The 23,974-nt window shown below is 40.8% G+C and overlaps 3 protein-coding genes across 12 annotated transcripts in view; 1 reads left to right on the forward strand and 2 right to left on the reverse strand.

The window, feature by feature from the left end:
• The window catches only part of LOC105715605 (alkaline ceramidase 2), a 74,146-nt gene extending 57,344 nt beyond the window's left edge, over positions 1–16,802 (reverse strand). Inside the window, exon 1 of the mRNA XM_064381189.1 lies at positions 16,434–16,802. The gene's annotated coding sequence lies outside the window, so the exon portion shown is untranslated. The remainder of the gene's footprint in view (positions 1–16,433) is intronic.
• The window catches only part of LOC135276738 (alkaline ceramidase 2-like), a 72,413-nt gene that overhangs the window by 9,262 nt on the left and 39,177 nt on the right, over positions 1–23,974 (reverse strand). Inside the window, exon 5 of one of the 10 annotated variants that reach the window (XM_064381229.1) lies at positions 10,382–14,527. The exons of 8 other annotated variants lie outside the window; for them this stretch is intronic. In XM_064381229.1, the coding sequence (XP_064237299.1) occupies positions 14,488–14,527 (40 nt within the window). In that variant the 3' untranslated portion in view covers positions 10,382–14,487. Of the gene's footprint in view, positions 1–10,381; positions 14,528–18,002; positions 23,845–23,974 lie in introns of those variants that run through there. One more of the 10 variants, XM_064381217.1, reaches the window with a different exon arrangement.
• On the forward strand, positions 16,541–20,743 carry LOC135276737 (small ribosomal subunit protein eS6). Its single transcript, XM_064381199.1, has 6 exons — positions 16,541–16,630; positions 17,182–17,313; positions 17,913–18,123; positions 18,420–18,566; positions 20,342–20,499; positions 20,610–20,743. The coding sequence occupies exons 1-6, from the start codon at positions 16,625–16,627 to the stop codon at positions 20,703–20,705; spliced, it is 750 nt and encodes a 249-aa protein (XP_064237269.1). The 5' UTR covers positions 16,541–16,624; the 3' UTR covers positions 20,706–20,743.

Genomic DNA, 23,974 nt, shown 5'->3' on the forward strand with positions numbered 1-23,974 from the left:
TCCTACTCTCAACTTCCACCTGTGGACCTGCTGAAACCCCAGGGCCAATTGTTCCCAGAATTGTTATCTGAGCTTGTCAGGCCCAGAAGGGTCTTCTTCCAGCCTCTAGGTAGACATAGCCCTAGTTCTCCTAAGGGGATCAGGCCATTTGTATGGTCAGGATGACTATAATGTTGTCATTTTGAAAATGCTATATTAAGGGAATCACAGGGAATGTAACTTTTGCAAATTGGTTTTTTTTCACTAAGCATAATTCTATGGAGATCTATTCAGGTCAATGCATATATCAATAGCTCTTTCTGTTTATTGCTGAGTAGTATTCCATGGTATGAATATACCGATTTGTTTAACCATTACTGATTAAAGGATATCTGGGTTTTTTTTCTCACATTTTGCTATTACAAATAGTAGCTGATATCAACATTCATTATAGGTTTGGGTGTAAACATAAGTCATCATTTCTGTAAGGTAAATGTCCAGGTGTGAAATTGCTGGGTCTTATGGTAATTCCATGTTTATTGTTTTAGGATACTGACAAACTGTTTTCCAGAGTGACTATCCCATTTGACATTCCCACCAGCAATGTATGAGTTTCCCAGTTTATCCACATACCCACATTTGGTGTTACTGTTTTTTATCTCAGCCATTCTGACAGTTGTGTAATAGCTCATTGTGGTTTTAATATGCATTTCACCAATGGCTAACGATGTTGAATATCTTTGCATGTGCTTAGTAGCCTTCTGCATAACTCCTTCAATGAAATTGTATTCATATCTTTTGCTCATGTTCTAATTGGATTGCTTATTTTATTTTGCCTTTATTTATTCCTTCTGTAGCACTTCTTTCTTTATTTAGATATGAGTTTCTGACTTATATAATTTTCCTTTTCTCTGAAGAACTTCTTTTAACATTTCTTGGAAGGCAGGTATACTCCATTTTTTAATGCATAGAAAGATTTTATTTCTCCTTCACTTTTTTTTTTTTAGACAGGATCTCACTCTGTCACCCAGACTGGAGTGCAGTGGTGAGATCTTGGCTCACTGCAACCTCCACATCCCTGATTCAAGGTTTTCCTTGGTCTCAGCCTCCCAAGTAGGTGAGAGTATAGGTATATGCCATCACACCTGGCTAATTTTTATATTTTTAGTAGAAACAGGGTTTCACCATATTGGCCAGGCTGGTCTCAAAGTCCTGACCTTAGGTGATCCACCCACCTCTGCCAAAGTGTTGGGATTACAGGGGTGAGCCAACATGCCCAGCCTATTTCTCCTTCACTTTTGAAGGATAATTTTGCTAGATACAGAATTCTAGGATGGTAGGTTTTTCTTTCAACACTTTAAATATTTTAGAATATTCTCTTCTTGCTTGCATAGTTTCTAAAGAAAAGTTTGATACAATTCTTACCAAGTAAGGTTACTGTTGAGTTTTGTAAGTTTATTTTATATATTCTAGATACTAGTCCTTTGTCAGATATGTGCTTTGCAAATATTTTCTCCCACTCTGTAGCTTGTCTTTGCATTCTCTTAACGAGATCTTTTAAGAGTAAAAGTTAGCTGAGTGTGGTGGTTCACACTCGTAATTCCAGAACCTTGGGAGGTCGAGGCAGGAGGATTGCTTGCGTCTAGGAGTTTGTGACCAGCCTGGGCAACACAGTGAGACTCCATATCTACAAAATTATAATAATAATAATAATAATAAGATGGGTGTGGTGGTTTGCATCAGTAGTCCCAGCTACTCAGGAGGCTGAAGCTGGAGGATCACTTGAACCTGGAAGATCAAGGCTGCAATGAGTCATGATCGTGCATGCCACTGTATTCAGCCTGGATGACAGTAAGACTCTGTGTCCAAAAGCAAAAAAAAAGAAAAGAAAAAGAAAAGAAAAAAATTTGTTAATTTTGATGAAGACCAATTTACCAGTTTCTCCTTTTTAATGACTCAAGTTTTTGGTATAAAAATTAAGAATTCTTTGCTTACCCCTGGATCTAGAAGATTTTCTCCTATAAGAAAAGAAGTTTTACAGTTTTACATTTTACAGTTAAGTGTGTAATCCATTTTGGTTTAATCTTTGCATAATGTGTGAGACTTAGGTCAAGGTTCTATTTTTCGCCTATGGCTGTCTCATTGCTCCAGCATTTGTTGAAAGATTATCTTTCCTCCATGAACTGTCTTTTCAACTATGTCAAAAATCAGGTGGACATATTTGTAAGGATCTACTTCTAGGGTAGATCCCTAGGGTTCTACCCTAGAAGTAAATAGGGTTCTCTATTTTATTCATGTACCTATGTATCTGTTGCATGACCAGTACCATGCAGTCTTGATTACTGCGGCTATAAAAGTCTTAAAATCAGTTTGACTGTCCCACTTTATTCTTTTTAAACATTGTTTTTAGCTATTATAGTTCCTTTGCCTTTCCATATACATTTTAGAATAATTTTGTCTACATCTATAAAGAATTTTCCTTAGATTTTGATGGGAATTGCATTAAACATATATATCAATTTGAGAAGAACTGACATCTTTACTATGTTGAACCTTCCAATCCATGAGTATAGTTTGTCTCTTCATTAGATATTTTGATGTCTTTCATTAACATTGTGTACTTTTCATCATTTAAATAATGTACATGTTTTATTAGATTTCATTTCCTTGATTGTATTGCATTTTAATTAGTGTTCACATGTTCATAGCTGGTACATATAAATATGATTGATTTTTTATTTTGTCTTGCATTTTGTAATCTTCCTGAACTCACTTATTACTTATAAGAATTTGTAGATTCTTTGAAATTTCCTTAGTAGATAATCCTGAGTGCTGACAAAATACATCTTCACCTTGTTCCTGAGCTTAGATGGAAAGCATTTTATCATTATCAGTCTTTTATCATTAAGCATAATATCAACTATAGGTTTTTTTTTAATAGAAACTCTTCATCAAGTTGAGGACATTTTTTCTATTCCTATTTTCTGGAAGTTTTGATCATGAATGGATATTGAATTTTGTGAAATTTTTTTTACATTGAGTGATATGATGATATGGTTTTTATTCATTATCATGTTCATATGGTAGATTACATTTTGACTGATATTTTAATATTGAAACAGTCTTGTATCGCTGGAATAAAACCCATGTGGTCATGGTATATAATTCTTTATATATATATTGCTGAATTATATATGCTAATGTTTTGTTAAAGATTTCTGTGTCTATATTTATGAAGCATATTAGCCTATAATTTTCTTTCTTGTACTGTTTTTGTCTGGTTTTGACATCAAGATAATAATACTAGCTTCATAAAATTAGTTTCATGTGTTCATTGAGTGTTCTTCTATTTTCTGAAAGAGAGTATATGGAATTGTTCTTAATTCCTCTTCAAATATTTGGTAGAATTATCCAGGAAAACCATCTTGGCCTGAAGACTTCTGAGAGCTTTTAACTTGTGAATTAAATTTCCTTAATAGTTATAAGGCTATTCAAATTACCTACTTTATATTGGGTGAGGTTGTGGTCATTTGCAGTTTTCAAGGAATTCATCCATTTCCATGGCTATATTCCCATCTACACACATCATTTATGTGTGTAGAGTTTGTAGTGTTCCTTTACAGTACCTTTGATGTCTGCAGAACCTGTAATGGTATTCTCTGTTTCATTTCTGATTTTGACACTTTGTGTCTTTTTTTCAGTCATGCTAGATGTTTGTGAATTTTATTGATCTTTTCAGAGAATCCGCTCTTTATTATATTGATTTTTTCTATGATTTTTTTCAATTTCATTGCATTCTGCTTTTAACTTTACTATCTCCTTCCATCTTCTTGGTTTTGGTTTATTTTACTCTTCCTTTTCTAGGTGCTTGAAGTGGGAGCTTAGCTTATTGATGTGAAGTTTTTTCCTCTTCTCTAATATATATGCATTTAGTGTTATAAGTTTCCCTTTCAGTGCTGCTTTAGCTGTGTCCCACAGACTTTGATTTTGTTTATTTTCACTTTCATTCAGTTCAACTGATTTTTAAATGTCCTTTGAAACTTCCTCTTTGATGCACAGATTATGTATTTAATCTCCAAGTATTTGTAGATTTTTTTTCTTTTTTTTTGCTTATCAGTGGCATACAAACTCAAAGTCAAGTTTTCTTTTTTTTTAACTTTTATTTTAGGTTCAAGAATACATACGCATGTTTGTTATACATGGCATCTATTGCTTGTAAACTTGTGTCATGGGGGTTTGTTGTCCAGATTATTTTATCAGCCAGGTATTAAGACTAATACCCATTAGTTATTTTTCCTGATCCTCTCCTTACTCCCAACCTCCACCCTCCAACTGGCCCCAGTGTGTGCTGTTCCCCTCTTACGTGTCCATGTGTTCTCATCGTTCAGCTCCCACTTATAAGTGAGAACATGCAGTATTTGGTTTTCTGTTTCTGTGTTTGTTTGCTAAGGATATTCATATTCCAGCTCCATTCATATTCCTGCAGAGGACATGATCTCATTCTTTTTATGGCTGCATAGTATTCCATGGTGTATATGTACCACAATTTCTTTTTCTTTTCTTTTCTTTTTTTTTGAGATGGAGTCTCGCTCTGTTGCCCAGGCTGGAGTGCAATGACACGCCCTCGGCTCACTGCAACCTCTGCCTCCCAGGTTAAAGCAATTCTCCTGCCTCAGCCTCCTAAGTAGCTGGGATTACAGGTGCATGCCACCATGCCCAGCTAATTTGAGTGTGTGTGTGTGTGTGTGTGTGTGTGTATGTTTACTCTTTATCCTCCTGTAATTTTTGTATTTTTAAGTAGAGATGGGGTTTCACCATGTTGGTCAGGCTGGTTTCAAACCCCTGACCTCGTGATCCGTCCACCTCAGCCTCCCAAAGTGCTGGTATTACAGGCATGAGCCACCATGCCCAGCTACCACATTTTCTTTATCCAGTCTACTACCATTGATGGGCATTTAGGTTGATTCAATGTCTTTGCTATTGTGAATAGTGCTGCAATGAACATATATGTGCATGTGTCTTTCTGACAGAATGATCTATATTCCTTTGGGCACACACCCAGTAATGGAATTGCTGGGTTGAATGGTAGTTCTGTTTTTAAATCTTTAAGGAATCGCCACACTATTTTCTACAATGGTTGAACTAATTTATACCTACACCAACAGTGTATAAGCATTTCTTTTCCTCTGCAACCTTGCCAGTAACTTATATACATTTTTTCACTTTTTAATAATAGCCATTCTGTCTGGTGTGAGATGGTATCCATTGTGATTTGGGTTTGGATTTCTCTAATGATCAGTGATTTTAAGCTTTTTTCTCGTATGCTTGTTGGCTGCGTGTATGTCTTCTTCTGAGAAGTGTTCATGTCCTTTGTCCACTTTTTAATGAAATTGTTTTTTTCTTATAAAATTAAGTTCTTTATAGATGCTGGATATTAGACCTTTGTCAGATGCATAGCCTAAAACGATTTTCTCCCATTCTGTAGGTTGTTTACTCTGTTGATAGTTTCTTATACTATGCAAAAGCTCTTCAGTTTAATTAAATCTCATTTGTCAATATTTGCTTTTGTTGTGATTCCTTTTTGCATCTTCATCATTAAATATTTGCCCTATGTGCCAAATAATATTGCCTAGATTTTTACAGCTTTGGGTTTTACATTTAAGTCTTTAATCCATCTTGAGTTGACTTTTGCATACAGTGTAAGGAAGGGGTCCAGTTTCAATCATCTGCATATAGCTAGCCAATTATCTCAGCATCATTTATTGAACATGGTATCCTTTCCCCACTGATTGTTTTTGTCAGATTTGTAAAGATCAGATGGTTCTAGGTGTACAGCCTTATTTTTGTGCTCTCTATTCTGTTCCATTGGACTATGTGTCTGTTTTTGTACCAATAGTACCATGCTATTTTGGTTACTGTAGCCCTGTAGTATAGTTTGAAGTGAGGTAGTGTGATGGCTCATGTTGGCATCTATTGGATACTGGCATAAGTGATTTTTAATTGAAACCTAAATATTTATTTATTGTTATGCAACTCCAGCTCTTATTTAAACCTTCTATTTTAACTGGATTTCTCTAACACCACTCTGCTAGGGGGAAAAAGGGGGCATCACCTCATTACTGCCCAGTCCAGATAGACATCCAAGTTGCCTACCTGACATCTGAGGGAGACTTCTCTTTACAAGTGAGTGGGAATAAAAGTCCAGGTTCTAGGCCGGGTGCACTGGCTCACGGCTGTAATCCCAGCACTCTGGAAGGCTGAGGTGGGCAGATCACCTGAGGTCAGATGTTTCAGACCAGCTTGGCCAACATGGTGAAACCCTGTCTCTACTAAAAATACAAAAATTAGCCAGGCATGGTGGCAGGTGCCTGTAATTCCAGCTACTTGGGAAGCCGACGCAGGAGAATCGCTTGAACCCAGGAGGCAGAGGTTGCAGTGAGCCAAGATTGCACCACTGCACTCCAGCCTGGGCAACAAAGCAAGACTCCATGAAAAAAAAAAAAAAAAAAAAAAAGGGCCAGGGTCTCCATGTAGTCTCCACTGACACCTCAAGAGGCAAGAGGAGGCTCATTACTGGCAAGCTGTGATAAAATTAAAGCTCCCTACTTTGCTTTCTCTGACACCACCCTGGTAGGAATGTTGAGATACGTTGTTTCAGTCTCATAAGAATGGAAGTGTAGGTTATCACTTAGCCTTTGCTTTTTTTTTTTTTTTGAGACGGAGTTTTGCTCTTGATACCCAGGCTGGAGTGCAATGGCGCGATCTCGGCTCACCGCAACCTCCGCCTCCTGGGTTCAGGCAATTCTCCTGCCTCAGCCTCCTGAGTAGCTGGGATTACAGGCACGCGCCACCATGCCCAGCTAATTTTTTGTATTAGTAGAGATGGGGTTTCACCATGTTGACCAGGATGGTCTCGATCTCTTGACCTCGTGATCCACCCACCTCGGCCTCCCAAAGTGCTGGGATTACAGGCAGCCTTTGCTTTTATAGTTGGGGTTAGAGGGGGTCATAGTTTTTTCTGTGGTGTTTGTCTGGAGTAGAGGGTTATTGTCTAAAAGTTTTCTGTCTGGTGAGGCTGCCCCTTTCCTGGTCCCTTCACTAGAGAAAGCAGGCTCTGTTGGGGACGTTGTAGTCTATGCTAGCTGCCACTTTGTGCTGATGGATTCTTCAGTTCCGAGTCTTCTGTGTACCTTTTAGATGTTTGTTTTATATGCTGATATAATGCCTAGGATTTTCACTTGTAACATTTTAGCAGGAATGTTTGTCCCCTCCAAATCTCATGTTGAAAGCTGATCCCTAGTGTTGGAGATGGGGCTTAGTGGGAGGTGTTTAGGTCATGGAGGCAGATCCCTAATGAAAGTTTGGTGTCCTCACAATAATGAGTTCTCACTCTATCAGTTGACATGGCAACTATTAGTTGACATGAAAGCTGTCTATTTATTTATTATTATTACTATTTATCAAGATGGAGTGTTGCTCTGTTGCCACGGCTGGAGAGCAGTGGCTGTTGTCAGCTCACTGCAACCTCCACCTCCTGGGTTCTTCCACTTTAATCTCCTGAGTGGCTAGGACTACAGGTGTGCGATACCACATCCTGCTAATTTTTGTATTTCTAGTAGAGATGGGTTTCACCATGTTGGCCAGGGTGGTCTCAAATTCCTAACCTCAAGTGATCCACTGGCCTCAGCCTCCCAAAGTGCTGGGATTATAGGGTTGAGCCACTGTTCCCAGCCGAGAGTCAGTTGTTTAAAAGAGCAGGCATCCCTTTTGTTCCTTCTCTCGCCATGTGTCACATCTGCTCCCTCTTTATCTCCTGCTATGAGTAAAAGCTTCCCGAGTCCTCACCAGAAGCACACACTGGCACCGGGCTTCTTGTACAGCCTGCAGAACTGTGAGCCAAATAAACCTTTTTCCTTTATAAATTACCCAGTCTCAGCTACTCCTTTATGACAACACAAAATGGACTAATACAAAGAACAGGGAAAGTATGTCTATGACATATTCCTGGAAGCAAAATTCTATAGCAGACTTTTACAGAAAGCTAGTAGTCTCTCCAACACCAAGGGACTAGATGGGGGCGGATAGAAAAGAGGAGCAAGGACTGTCCTGGAGACTCCCCTGCCAAGAGGAAAGAAGAAGAGGAACTAGCAAGGAAGATTCAGACAGTACAGCTAATGAGATAGAAGGAAAAACAAAAGAATGCAAGACTGATATAATAAATGACTTTTTAAAGAATAGCTTCAGTGGGGACAAAATTCTAACTAGAAGAGATTTAAGAAATAACTGAACAAAGTGAAAGAACTGAGTTGCCAAAGACTACATATTGTGTGATTCCATTTATATGAAATGTCCAGAATGGGTCAGGCCAATCTTTTTTTTAATATTATTATTTTGAGACACAGTCTCGCTCTGTTGCCCAGGCTGGAGTGCAGTGGTGCGATCTCAGCTCACCACAACCTCTGCCTCCCAGGTTCAAGAGATTCTCCTGCCTCAGCCTCCCCAGTGGCTGGGACTACAGGAGTGCACCACCACACCTAGCTAATTTTTGTATTTTTAGTAGAGATGGGGTTTCACCATGTTGGCCAGGCTCTCTTGAAGTCCTGACCTCAGGTGATCCGCCCACCTCGGCCTCCCAAAGTGCTGGGATTACAGGCCTGAGCCACCGCTCCGGCCTCAGAATAGGCCAATCTATATAGGTAGAATTAGTGGTTACTTAGGGCTGGGATTGGGCAGATGGGCTGGAGTGGGGAAAGGGGGAGTTGAGGAAACAGAGATGGAAAATGACTACTAATGGGCACAAGGTTTGCTTATGGGGTGATGAAAATGTTCTAAAGTTAGATTGTAGTGATAGTTGCACAACTCTGAGATATATTTCATATCAGTAAATTTTGCACTCTAAGTGGGTGAATTGTATAGTTTGTGAATTATATTTTAATGCAATTATGAAGGAAGGAAGGGACATATTGGGGAAAATGTGGAATTTTTATGCAGGGCTAATTTGTCTTACATACAGAGTACTAACAATCCAATAGAAAAAAAATGAGTAAAAGACAGGAACAGAAAAATATATGACAAGATACTTAATTCACAATAACAAAATTATAAACTAAAACTATTTATCAAAATTACAAATGCAGGTTGGGCACGGTGGCTCATGCCTGTAATCCCAACACTTTGCGAGGCTGAGGCACACAGATTGCTTGAGGTCAGGAGTTTGAGACCAGCCTGGCTAACATGGTGAAACTGCATCTATCTCTACTAAAAATACAAAAATCAGCAAGGTATGGTGGCAGGTGCCTGTAGTCCCAGCTACTTGGGAGGCAGAGGTTGCAGTGAGCCAAGATGGTGCCACTGCACTCCAGCCTGGGCAACATAGTGAAACTCCATCAAAAAGCAAAAAACAAACGAAAAAGACAGAAAATAGTCCAGCATATTTTCAGGCTGACGGAGGATGATCCAGACATTTAGATTATTTCTGCCTTTTGCTGTATTACAGTGCCTTTTAAATACCTCTGTTATATCTCTTTATCTGTTTATATGTTTCTTTTTCCAGAAGACGAAAAATTCCTTGGAAGCAAGGGCCATCACCCTTCATCTCTGTATCTCCTGCTGCTAGCCTGGTGCTGACATAAAGCAGTGCTCAGCATATATTTTTTGAAGGATGTTGTTGAGGGCTCTCCCCAGGGCTGTCCACCAGTTGAATGAATCCAGAACACCTCAGCACCAGGTTCAGGCTTCAGTCTTGAAGCAAGGTCTGCTTGGGTTGGAATTCCCAGGAAAAAATCCCAGAAGTAGCACAACTTAAGCCAAGCAGATGGAGCAGAGAAAGGAAGGCACTGCTAACAGCGAGAACCACATGAGCAGTCAGAGGTGCTGGCATGACAATGATGATGAGGATGGTGGTGGTAGTGATGATGAGGTAGTTCACATTTATTGAGAGTCTACTATATACCAAGAACTGTTTAACTTTTATCATGTATTAGTTAATTCCTGACAAGAAGTCTATGAAGAAGGTATTATCTTCATCTCACAGATGGGGAGACTAAGAGAGGAATAAATTGCCCAACATCACATAACTACGAAGAATACATGTGACCAAAAGAATATATATAGTGCCTTGATGCAGAGACTTGATCTGATAAAAAAAATAGATTTATTCTTACACTTTTTCTGACCTCCCCTCTTCTTCCTACCTACCAAGTCTTTAATAAATATATGCCAGATTTTATTTTCCGCAACTTTGCAAAAACATTCCTTTGTCCCTGACCTAAGGGGTGAGAAATCTATTGTAAATCTTGCTACTGGATGTAGTTGCAGAAATAATGCCAAGGAATTTTCCTAGATTCAGCTCTTGATTTAACTTCCTTTCCCATACACAGCTTGGCATGTTTCAAAATTAGTCTCTTCCTTACAAGCAGAAATTGTCCTTGAAATGTAGTTTTTGTGTGTGTCTAAAATGATCTTTTTTTCTTTTCTTCCTGTTTCTTTGACTTGGGCCAGAAAGAAGACAACTTACTAAAATGTGCAAACTTACTTCCACCCATACTACTCTTCCTTTCCGTATTTCTACCTCCCTTTGGAAAATATTCCTGTTCCCCAAAACACTTGAAAAACTCATATAGTTACCAGTAAGTTAGGGGTAAATTTACCTAAACTGATTGCTTTTAGGATTACTCTATTTCTATTTTTTGAGACAGGGTCTCACTGTGTCACCCAGGCTAGAATGTAGTGGTATGATCATGGCTCACTGCAGCCTCAACCTCCTGGGCTCACATGATCCTCCCAACTCAGTCTTTTGAGAAGCTGGGATCCAAGTAGTTGAGATGGTAAGTGAGCACCACCACGCCTGGCTAATTTTTTAAAAACGTTTTTGCAGGGACAAGGCCTTGCTATGTTGCCTACGCTGGTCTTGAACTCCTGGCTCAAGCAATCCTCCCATCTCAACCTCCCAAGGTGCTGGGATTACAGGCGTGAGCCACGGTGCTTGACCTGGGATCACTAATTTAATGCTACTGAATACAGAAAGGTGATTCTGTTTAGTCTGGATCTGCGTGGCTGAAAGATTCTGCTTTCAGGCCCTGTTATGATAGGCTGAAATGTGTCCCCCTAAAAATGTGTATGAAGTCCTAACCCTCGGTACCTCAGAATGTGACTGTAATTGGAGATAGGGTTTTTAAAGAAGTAATTAAGTTAAAATGAGGCCATCAGGGTGGGTGTTAATCCAATGACTGGTGTCCTTATAAGAAGAGATTATGATAGACACAGAGGAAAGACACAGAGAGCAAACGGCAGCCTATAAACGAAGGAGAGAGCCTCAGAAGAAAGCAATCCTGCTGACGTCTTGACCTTGGACTTCTGGCCTTCAGAACTGTAAGAAAATTAATTTCTAGCCGGGTACAGTGGCTCACATCTGTAATCCCAGCGCTTTGGGAGGCTGAGGCAGGTAGATCACTTGAAGTCAGGAGTTCAAGAGCAGCCTGGCCAACATGGTGAAGGTGAAACCCCATCTCTACTAAAAAAAATACAAAAATTAGCTGGGCATGGTGACACATGCCTGTAGTCCCAGCTACTTGGAGGGCTAAGGCAGGAAAACTGCTTGAACCCAGGAGGTAGAGGTTGCAGTAAGCCAAGATTACACCACTGCATTCCAGCCAGGGTGACAGTGAGACTCTGTCTCATTCATAAATAAATAAATAAATAAATAAATTTCTGTTGGTTAACCCACCCAGTCTGTGGTATGTTGTTATGGCAATCCCAGCAAACTAATATAGGCCTTTACTCAGAGCCCATCTTTCTCACTGTGTCAAACACTGAACTTTCACATCTATATACCCAACAGTCTACTGGACTTCTCCACTTATCACATTGCCACTTCACATTCAGTGTGTCCAAAGCAGCACTCTCTTTTTATTTTTATTATTTTTTTTACCATTTGTGCCATTGCACAAAGCAACACTCATTGCTCTCTACATGCCTCTCTTCCTTATCTCACTGACAGCACCCCCTACAACAAGCAAGAAATCTAGTTGTCATTCTGAGTTTTGTATTCTCTCTCCATTCCTACTTCCAATTAGTTATAAAGTTCTATCTAGTCCACCTCTTCAATCTTCATTTCTTAATTTTTTACTTTAAAAAATTTCAGATTAAAAAAAGTTGAAAAAATAATACAATGAACAGCTTACACCTTTCACAAAATTCACAATTTGTTAATATTTTTTTCTATTTGCTTTCACATTCTCTTTCCACATGTACTTTTTCTCTGGAACCATTTGAAAGTAAATCGCCTGTAATCCCAGCACTTTGGGAGGCCAAGGCAGGCGAGTCATCTGGGGTCAGGAGTTCAAGACAGGCCTGGCCAACATGGTGAAACCCCGTCTCTATTAAAAATACAAAAAATTAGCTGGGCATGGTGGCGCATGCCTGCAGTCCCAGCTACTCGGGAGGCTGAGGCAGGACAATTGCTTCAACCCAGGAGGAGGAGGTTGCCGTGAGCCAAGATCGTGCCACTGCACTCCAGCCTGGGCGACAGAGCGAGACTCCGTCTCAAAAAAAAAAAGGTAAATCACAAACACCAAAATCTTTATCCTATAAATATTTCAGCATGCATCTCCTAAGAACAAGGGTTCTCTGCTACATGTCTTCAGTATCAATGATGTAACGGAAGTTCTAGCCAGAACCACTGGGCAACACAAATAAATAAAGGGCATACTAACTGGAAAGAAACAAGTCAAATTATCTTTATTTGAAGACGATATGATCCCATATGTAGGAAATCCCAAATAACCCATAAGAAAATTAGTAGAGCTAATAAATTTAGCAAACTTTTAGTGTTACGATAAACATGCTAAAATCAGTTATTTCTATATACCAGCAACAAACAATCCGAAAAGGAAATTAAGAAAAACAATTTCACCTACAATAGAATGCAACAGAATAAAATATCTAGGAATAATATTAACTGACAAGGTGAAAGACTTGCACACTGAAAACCAAAACATTGCTGAAAGAAATCAAAGACCTATGGCTGGGCGTGGTGACTCACACCTGTAATCCCAGCACTTTGGGAGGCCGAGGAGGGGGGATCATGAGGTCAGTTCAAGACCAGTCTGATCAACATGGTGAAACCCCATCTCTACTAAAAATGCAAAATTAGCCAGGTGTGGTGGTAGACACCTGTGATCCCAGCTACTCAGGAGGATGAGACTGGAGAATCGTTTGAACCCAGGTGCAGTGAGCTGAGATTATGCCATTACACTCCAGCCTGGGCAACAGAGTGAGACTCCATCTCAAAAAAAAAAAAAAAAGAAAGAAAAGAAAAAAAGAAATCAAAGACCTAAATATACTCATGCATGACTTAATGATAGGAATACATATTCTGAGAAATGCACTGTTACATGATTTCATCATTGTGTGGCTATCAGAGTGCACGCATACAAACCTAAACGGTATGCAGCCTACTACACGCCTGGGCCCTATGGTATAGCCTATTGCTCCTAGGCTACAAACCTGTACAGTATGTTACTATATTGAATACTGTAGGCAATTGAAACAAAACGTCTATCTAAACATAAAAAAAAATACAGCTTTAAAATATGGTATAAAAGATTTAAAATAGTAAAACTGCATAAGGCATTTACCATGAATAGAGTTTGTAGCACCAGAAGTTGCTACAAGTGAGGGTGAGCCAGTGAGTGAGTGGTGAGTGAATATGAAGGCCTAGAACATTACTGTATAATACTGTATACTTTATAAACAGTGTATCCCTAAACGCAACTAAATTTATACAAAATCTTTTGTATTCTAACTTTTTAATTTTATTAACCTTTAATTTTTAAAAACCTTTTTGACTCTTCTGTATTAACAATTAGCTTAGGAAAACTGGCTAGCCATGTGCAGAAAGCAGAAACTGGACCCCTTCCTGACACCTTGCGCTAAAATTAACTCCAGATGGATTATAGACTTAAACATAAGCCCTAACACCATAAAAACCCTAGAAGGAAACCTAGGCGAAACCATTCAGGACATAGGCGTAGGCAAGGACTTCATGACCAAAACACCAAAAGCATTGGCAACAAAAGCCAAAATAGACAAATGGTACCTAATCAAACTCCACAGCTTCTGCACAGCAAAAAAAGTCATTAGAGTAAATCGGCAACCAACAGAATGGGAAAAAACTTTTGCAGCTTACCCATCTGACAAAGGGCTGATATCCAGAATTTACAAAGAACTAAAACAGATTTACAAGAAAAAAACAAACAAGTCCATTCAAAAGTGGGCGAAGGATATGAACAGACACTTTACAAAAGAAGACATCCATGAGGCCAACAAACATATGAAAAAATGCTCATCATCACTGGTCATTAGAGAAATGCAAATCAAAACTAAATTGAGATACCATCTCACACCAGTTAGAATGGCGATCATGAAAAAATCTGGAGACAACAGATGCTGGAGGGGATGTGGAGAAACAGGAACACTTTTACACTGTTGGTGGCAGTGTAAATCAGTTCAACCATTGTGGAAGACAGTGTGGCGATTCCTCAAGGACCTAGAAATAGAAATTCCACTTGACCCAGCAATCCTATTACTGGGTATATATCCAAAGGATTATAAATCGTTCTACTATAAGACACATGCACACGAATGTTCACTGCAGCACAGTTTACAATAGCAAAGACCTGGAACCAACCCAAATGCCCATCGATAATAGACTGGACAGGGAAAATGTGGCACATATATACCATGGATGATGAGTTCGTGTCCTTTGTAGGGACATGGATGAACCTGGAAACCATCACTCTTAGCAAACTGACACAAGAACAGAAAATCAAACACCGCATGTTCTCACTCATAGGCGGGTGTTGAACAATGAGAACACATGGACACAGGGAGGGGAGCACTACACACTGGGGTCTGTTGGGGTGAAATAGGGGAGGGACAGCGAGGGGTGGGGAGTTGGGGAGAGATAGCATGGGGAGAAATGCCAGATATAGGTGAAGGGAGGAAGGCAGCAAATCACACTGCCACGTGTGTACCTATGCAACAATCTTGCATGTTTATCCATTCATCTTAGATGAATGGATAAACAAATTGCAGTCTATACCTACATTAGAATATTATTGAGCCATAAAAGAAGTGAAGTACTGATACATGCTACGACTCAAAAGATTAGAAGACAGACACAAAAGGTCAATATTGTATGACAAATTTTTATGAAATAGGTACATCCACTGAGACACAACACAGATTGGTGGTTGCCAGGGCCTGGTGGAAATGGGGAAGGGGGTCAACTGTTTAAAGGGGTATAGGGTTTTTTTTTAGGATGATGAAAATGTTTTGGAACTAGATAGAGATAGTAATTGTACAGCATTGTGAATGTACTAAATGCCACTGAATCGTTCACTTTAAAATGACTGGTTATGCCAACTTCACCTCAACCAAAAAATGACATACAGTACTCAGATTTTAAAAAGCATCATTTCACCAAGATTCAAATTAATGTGAGATGATCAAAGAGAAGTCAGTGGAATCCTTCAACTTTGAACATAAAACAGTCCTAAACTCAAACCTTTGTGATACTAAAGTAGGAAGATGGTATGTGATAATTTTGGAAAGTAAAAATTATTCTTGTTGGCCGGGCGCGGTGGCTCAAGCCTGTAATCCCAGCACTTTGGGAGGCCGAGGCGGGTGGATCACGAGGTCAAGGGATCGAGACCATCCTGGTCAACACGGTGAAACCCCGTCTCTACTAATACAAAAAATTAGCTGGGCACGGTGGCGCGTGCCTGTAATCCCAGCTACTCAGGAGGCTGAGGCAGGAGAATTGCCTGAACCCAGGAGGCGGAGATTGCGGTGAGCCGAGATCGCGCCATTGCGCTCCAGCCTGGGTATCAAGAGCGAAACTACGTCTCAAAAAAAAAAAAAAAAAAAAAAAAAAATTATTCTTGTTTACTTAATCTCGAACTCGTACTTTTTTTTTTTTTTTTTTTTTGGCACGGAATCTTGGTCTGTAGCCTACCTAGGCTGCAGTGCAGGTGCGCGATATCAGCTCACTGCAAGCTCAGCCTCCCGGGCTCAAGCGATTTTCGTGCCTCAGCTTCCCTAGTAGCTGCGTCTACAGGCGCCCGCCACCACGCCCGGCTAATTTTTATAATTTTAACAATTTTAGTAGAGACGGGGTTTCGCCACGTTGGCCAGGCTGGTCTCGAACTCGAGACCTTAGGTGATCCTCCCACCTCTGCCTCCCAAAGTACTAGGATTACCGCGCCCGGCCTTGCCCTCCTGTTTTCGTACCATCAGATGCACAGTGTCCGGGAACGAAGTGGGGCTCCGCTGGCGCCCAGCTCCAAAACCCAGGAAGAGTGGAAAAGATCAGACAGGGAAGGGGCTAACCCTCAGAATTACACGCAGGCTTCCCTCACCAGACCACCACTACTACAGTCACTGCCTCATACCGAAATCCAGCCGGCTTCGCCTCCCAAGACCTGATTAACCTCGACCCAGGAAGTACCGCCCACCAGTGCTCACTTCCGCTATCCCGTACATCTGCTCATTTCGCGAGAACTGAAAGCCTCTATGTGACATGCGCTAAGCGGAAGTTGGCCCTCTTTTCCGTGGCGCCTGGAAGGAGTATAGCTGCTTCAAGATGAAGGTAGGTGGTGGTGGCTAGCGTTGGATTGGATTTGAGCAGCCGGTATCGAGTCCCAGAATGTGGCGTTGCCTCAGCCTCAGCACTCGAAGATCCTGGCTTTAGGTGGAGAAGGGTCTCAAGTAGGAGAACGCTCGCCTTTCTGGGGCATGGAACTTTTTGGTCGAGCGGATGGCGGGCGATTGCGGCTAGAGCCGCCGCGGGTCGGGAGCGCCATGGTGACGTCCCCGCGCCCTGCCGGGACGGAGGCGGCGTGCTGCCTGATTTGTGGCAGGCCTGTGGTGCGGCTCTTGACTCGGCTTTCTTGCTTCGGGACGGTGAAGGACTGCGGAGCGCCCTTGCCTCCAGAGTCATTCGGCGGGGCTTGAGGGGAAAACGTGTCCTCTTGAGTGCGGCGTTTGTTGACTGATACTTGGCACCGTCGGCATCTCATGTTTCCTGCTTGTGTGAAGGCACCATGAAATGCTTTTTGCGGTGGAATTCACTTTGTAGGTGGCTCTACAAATACTTGTGTAGGTAGTTTCCTAAGCTATTTTCCTCCACTTAATCCTTAGCTGAACATCTCCTTCCCGGCCACTGGGTGCCAGAAACTCATTGAAGTGGACGATGAACGCAAACTTCGTACTTTTTATGAGAAGCGTATGGCGACAGAAGTTGCTGCTGACGCTCTGGGTGAAGAATGGAAGGTAAAACTTGACAGTTAAATTGTTGCAGGTGTTTAAGTCAGACATCATAAACGCCATTGGTAATTGGTATTTGGAACGGGGTTCAGACTCCGGGTTCTGGCTTCTGACTTTTGGTAAGTTGTCTCCGAATGTCACCCTATAAACTGGACCCATTACCTTGGAGGGATAATGTAGAGTAAGTCGTAAAATATGCGTAAAGTTTACATCAACATAATTCTTGCCCTGCATCATGCATTTGGCAGATGTCACATAGCTGTCCTGGTAATCCCCAAAGTGCCAAGAAGGGTTGTATCTTATGTGTTTGTTGTTCTTTGATATTTTACTTTATCTTAGTTTATCTAACTTTATCTTAGTGCTGTTATCTCTAATAAAACATCGGTTATAAATGCGACTTGAATGAAAGACATTTGATAATTGACCTTGACAGGTTGGTAATGTAGACAAAACTAATGAGAGAAAACGTGCTTATTGAGTTCAAATTGGTCTTAATGAATTATACTTTCTCAAACAGTAGGTGTGGTTCACAGAGGTCATAATCCTGTACTGTATAATTTTGGAATAGAAATAGTAAATGTGTCATTCATTGTATGCTCTTGCAGGGTTATGTGGTCCGAATCAGTGGTGGGAACGATAAACAAGGTTTCCCCATGAAGCAGGGTGTCTTGACCCATGGCCGTGTCCGCCTGCTACTGAGTAAGGGGCATTCCTGTTACAGACCAAGGAGAACTGGAGAAAGAAAGAGAAAATCAGTTCGTGGTTGCATCGTGGATGCTAATCTGAGCGTTCTCAACTTGGTTATTGTAAAAAAAGGTGAGGGTTGTACTTGTATTCAATTTTGTTGAAATTGAATTAAAGCCAGTTGTCCAAATGCTTATTTGCTTGCAGTATCCAAACTTAGACCAATGGACTTCTTTACTTGTGTTCAATTTTGTTGAAATTGAATTAAAGCCCGTTGTCCAAATGCTTATTCGTTTGCAGTATCCAAACTTAGACCAATGGATTTGTTTCTTTACCATCCATTCAACATTAAACATTGATTTATGATTTAGGATTCTTAATTATAAGAAAGTTACTGAATTAAAATCTGTTCAATTGTCTCTTCTAAGGAGAGAAGGATATTCCTGGACTAACTGATACCACCGTGCCTCGTCGCCTGGGGCCCAAAAGAGCTAGCAGAATCCGCAAACTTTTCAATCTCTCTAAAGAAGATGATGTCCGCCAGTATGTTGTAAGAAAGCCCTTAAACAAAGAAGGTAAGAGGGATGATACAATTAGGGCTTGCTTAATTTTGGTAATTTGTCAGTAGCATTTTGTGTGCATATCAGAAGATAAAATGTGTGCCTTTGGCACTATTCAACTGGAGTCTTGAGTTTTTACAAAAAATATTTGGGGGTGGACAGATTGGTTATTATATCTAGTGCCTTGCAGAGTGCAGTAATATTAATATTTATGAGATGAGATCACACTGTGTTGCCCAGGCCGGTCTTAAACCCTTGAGCTCAAGTGATCCTCCCACCTTGGCCTCCCAGAGTGCTGGGTTTATGGGCGTGTGCCATCACACCTACCCCTAAACTATTTTTTGGCTTACAAAAGAAGTTGCCTTAACCTTCTCCTGTTTCATATGTAGGATATGGATAACACTAGTTGTGAGAATTAGAGACCTTACTCAGAATACTAGGGAGCAGGCTTTTGGGATTTTGGTACTTTACCTTTTAAGAACTTGTTGTGTCCATGTATTAGACAACATACCAGTGAGGACCTCAAATAACAGTATTTCTGTAGTGAAATTTGGGAATATTTATGTTAAATAGAATAAACAGCATGTCAGTCAGGGTTGGGTTTTCTTACAAAATCTGAAAGAATTTCTCTGGATTTTGGTTTTCAGGACTGGTGTGACTTAGCACCTGTATGTGACATACATAGTACATGCCTGTTAAGTCACTAATACAGTTATTTGAGCACCGGGTACTGTTTGAGGTGATGAGACTACAGTAAGACAAATTCCTACCTTCTGACATTGCAAAAAAAAAAAAAAGGGATTGACAAATAGATGGCAGTTGCCCATAATCACAGCCCTGGAAATAAACAGTATAATAAAAGCATGGTCTAGTTAATGAGTACTTTTAAGATGGTTCTTATAGTAGGAGTTTTTTTTTTTTTTTGAGACGAAGTTTCGCTCTCGTTACCCAGTCTGGAGTGCAATGGCACGATCTCGGCTCACCGCAACCTCCGCCTCCTGGGTTCAGGCAATTCTCCTGCCTCAGCCTCCTGAGTAGCTGGGATTACAGGCACGTGCCACCATGCCCAGCTAATTTTTTTCTATTAGTAGAGACGGGGTTTCACAGTGTTGACCAGGATGGTCTCGATCTCTCGACCTCATGATCCACCCGCCTCGGCCTCCCAAAGTGCTGGGATTACAGGCTTGAGCCACCGCGCCCGGCCCTATAGTAGGAGTTTTAACATTTTAGCAGAACCTGGACAATCTGAGCATTTAACCTAAGGCAGTTAACTCCCACAAAGTGTCCTGAAATTAATACATCTGAAAAGGCTTATGCTCCAATGCAGATCTATAATCCATCGGCAGTTTTGGAGTACAGATCAGATTAATGAACATATTTTAACAACATGCCACATAATCTAATGTTAATAGTTGCCCCCAAATTGGGAGGAATTGTCAAGGAAAATAGAGATGCAAGCTTACATCAAACCTACACTTAAAAGTATGGCAGGATGATCATGTAGATAATGTGTGAAGTGGTTTTCACAGACAAGTTGACTATGCATTTAAACTGGCAGGTAGTAAAAGCCTGGTTATTTTTCAAGACTTCAGTTTTAATCCATCTTCTAGATGTCTGTGGATGGGCAAAAAGTATTTTAGAATAGTTCTGGTTTGATTTTAAAGGCCTCATACAGGTTTTCATAAGATTGTTAACTCGATGAAAGCTTACGTTCATTTCTGATGTTTTTAAAGTAGATGTGGATTCTAACAAAACAAATATTGAAATTACCGAGTCCTTTGAATTTTTAGGTAAGAAACCTAGGACCAAAGCACCCAAGATTCAGCGTCTTGTTACTCCACGTGTCCTGCAGCACAAACGGCGGCGTATTGCTCTGAAGAAGCAGCGTACTAAGAAAAACAAGGAAGAGGCTGCAGAATATGCTAAACTTTTGGCCAAGAGAATGAAGGTTAGTCTAAGATGATTTGAGGGGGTGGGAGGAGTTTGGCCTGGCTTTGGATTTGCACCTTTACCTCAGAAAGGCCTTAACTATATGTTGGTTTGGTTTGTTTTGTTTAGGAGGCTAAAGAGAAACGTCAGGAACAAATTGCGAAGAGACGCAGACTTTCGTCTCTGCGAGCTTCTACTTCTAAGTCTGAATCCAGTCAGAAATAAGATTTTTTGAGTAACAAATAAATAAGATCAGACTCACATCTCTGTTCAGATTTTTCATTGCTGATAGAAAATGACATAAATGAAGAGAGGGCAAGTTCGGTCATAGAAAATGGGGATATGTATATAGTAATCCAATGGTGGATAAAATCAGACCTGTTGTGTGGCAGTGGCAGACAAGGTCACGGTAAAGGGATTCTTTTCAGGGGATGGGTGGCACAGGAAGGGATTCTCAGCAGAAGACAGCTTGCCTCTTCAGAAGGGCATAAAACTTGGGGAAAATAAATAATGAGGACTATTAATCTTTTTTATATGGTTTATTTAGAGAAATATAGCTCTTTAAAACACTATGCACAATTTAATACATGAAAATTGCCCTTGTGAAGATGAACTGTTTTTTTTTTTTTTTTTTTAGAAAAAGTAACTTTTAAGGCATAGTGTTAGTGGATACCATCTTAAAACCGGTTTTAAAACCAGCGCAAATTTGCTTTAACAAAGCTTTTCAACTCCCGTGAATTGTTATGCTGTTTCACACTGAAAAGGAACTGACTGATTATAAGAAAACTCTTGGATCAGTGAAAAATAAGTATATATTTTTTTCTAATAGTTTTTATGCTGACTATTCTGACAATATCAAAATCTTTACAAGAAGGCTCATTAGGCTTTAAGGTTGAAGTAATGCAAACTTTTTATTTGTTAGAACTGCTGTAATAGCTTTACAAAGTAAAGTTTGAAAAGTACATGTGAATCACCTAGGGGTCTGTTTAGTATTTTTTTGTTTTTACATTAAAAAGCTCCCAGGTGTGAGGACAGTAATGGTGGTCTCAGTCCCTTGATGCCTACTAAGATTCTTAACTCCATTCCTCTTACTACATGGTGTTAAAAAGCTACATAACATGAAAAGAATCTTAGCTGGTGATTAATAAGAATGCAGAACTTAAAAGGCAAAGAGGAGGCTGAGGCAGGTGGATTGCCTGATGTGAATTCAGCCAAGATGGTGAAACCCTGTCTGCTGAAATACAAAAAATTAAGCCAGGTGTGGTGGTGGGTGCCTGTAATCCCAGCTACCTGGAAGGCTGAGGCAGGAGAATCATTTGAACTGGGGAAACAGGTTGCAGTAAGCTGATTATGCTACTGCACTCCCACCTGGGAGATGGCAAGACTCCCTCAAAAAGCAAAGGGGGGAAATTTAGCACTTTACCCAAAGTTAAAAGGACTGATAAAACCAGAGAGGAACTTAAAAGCCACAAGATGAGTCCGGTGTATGATCCAAAGCTTTGTATGATGTACAAAACGTGAGAACCACCCTTTCTGAAAATTGAGTGCAGCCACAAAATAAGGATATTCTTTAAGGTTCTTATTAGACATCTTTTTTGCTTTGAGACAGGTTTCACTCTGCCCAGGCTGGAGAGCAGTGGCCTGGCTCACTGCAGCCTTGACCTGGGTTCAAGTGATTGTCCCACCTAACCCTGGGACTACAGGTATGCACTGCCACACCTGGCTAGTTTTTGTGCTTTTTGTAGAGTTCTGCCATGTTGCCCAGGCTACTCTTGAACTCCTTGGCTCAAGTGATCTGCCTGCCTTGGTATCCCAAAGTGTTGGGATTACTACAGGTGTGAGCAAGGCTGGAGCATGTCAAGAATTTTGAACTTTATCTTCACTGCAACATCGACTGGTAGAAAAATGAGTGTGCTCAAATGGCATGTCTGGGGAAGGAAGAGGATGCCAGGTTTCAGGCTTGAGTAACTGGGTAAATGGTGCGTCCCTTTCCTGCAACTAGAAATATGATGAGAACCAGAGCTAGAAAAGGCAGATCAGGAATCTGGGTTTGGACAAGTTGAATTTGAGATGCCTGTGATACATGGAATTAGACAAGTTAGGTAGGCAGCTAGACACATAATAGTAGAGTTAGGAGGAAGGACTGGGTTGGAGACGTAAGATCAGGAGTCATCCGCGTATATAGGGGAATTAAAGCCACAGAAGTAGAGGAAATCTTTCAGGAGGATGTATGAAGGGAGAAAAGCAGTATCTTAATCCATGCAGGCTGTTTTAACAAAACACCATCAACTGGGTAGCTGATAAAAACAGAAATTTGTTTCTCATAGTTCTGGAGGCTGGGAATTCTGAGATCAAAATTCCAGCAGAATCAGTGTCTGGTGAGGGCCATTCCTCATAGATGACACCTTCTAGAGCTGCATCGTCACATGATAGAAGGGCCAAGGCAGCTCTCCGGGGCCTCTTCTGAGAGCACTAATCCCATTTCTGAGGACTCTATCCCCACTGACTTAATCACCTCCCAAAAGGGCCCACCTCCTAATATCATCATCTTATTAATTAGTATTTCAACATATGAATTCAAGAGAGACACAAACATTCAGACCATAGCAAGCAGAAGATGAGGGTGCACCTTAAGGGACTCCTACACGCAAAGCGATGTAGAAAAGTAGGAATCTATGCAAGAGACTGAAAAGGAGCTGCCAAGAGGTAGTGGGAAAGCCAGGAGGAGGTGGTATCACAGGAGCCATGGCAAAGACCATTTGAGGCATGGGGAGGAGAGCTAATTGGGCAAGCAGCCGAGAGAATAACACATAAGATACAGGAGGGCTGAAAACTGATCACGGGTATACAGCTTACTAAGAGGGATTTGGTTATCAAAGTAGGGGCAGAAGCCAGATTGGCATGAGTTGAAGAGTAAATGGGAGGTGAGGGATAGAGGAAGCTTTTAAAGAAGTTTGGCTGTGACAGCAAGGGTGCAAGGATAGTAGCTAGAGATGTGGATGTGGATTAGTCCAGGTTGGGTGTTTGAGAAGGCAGTAGGGACTCAAATGTGTTTACAGGCTGATAAGAAAGCCCCTTTAGGCTGGGCACAGTGGCTCATGCCTGTAATCCCAGCACTTTGGGAGGCCGAGGAGGGCAGATCCCTTGAGGTCAAGAGTTCAAGACCAGCCTGGCCAACATGGTGACCACCCGTCTCTACTAAAAATACAAAAATTAGCCGGGCATGGTGGTGCACACCTGTAATTATAACTTCTTTATTCGGGAGGCTGAGGCAGGAGAATTGCTTGAATCTGGAAGGCGGAGGTTGCAGTGAGCTAAGATCTCACCACCGCACTCCAGCCTGGGTGACAGAGCGAGACTCAGTCTAAAAAAAAGAAAAAAAAGAAAGCCCCTTTAGAAAGAGATGGGCAATATAGAGGACAATGTACAGGAGTGAAATAGACATACGAGAGTGAAAGGAATAACCAATTGGTAGAAGACTGACCCTAATGGAA

The sequence above is a fragment of the Aotus nancymaae genome, unplaced genomic scaffold (assembly GCF_030222135.1).
Source record: "Aotus nancymaae isolate 86718 unplaced genomic scaffold, 86718_ANA_hifiasm-v0.15.2.pri h1tg000003l, whole genome shotgun sequence".
NCBI lineage: Eukaryota > Metazoa > Chordata > Mammalia > Primates > Aotidae > Aotus > Aotus nancymaae.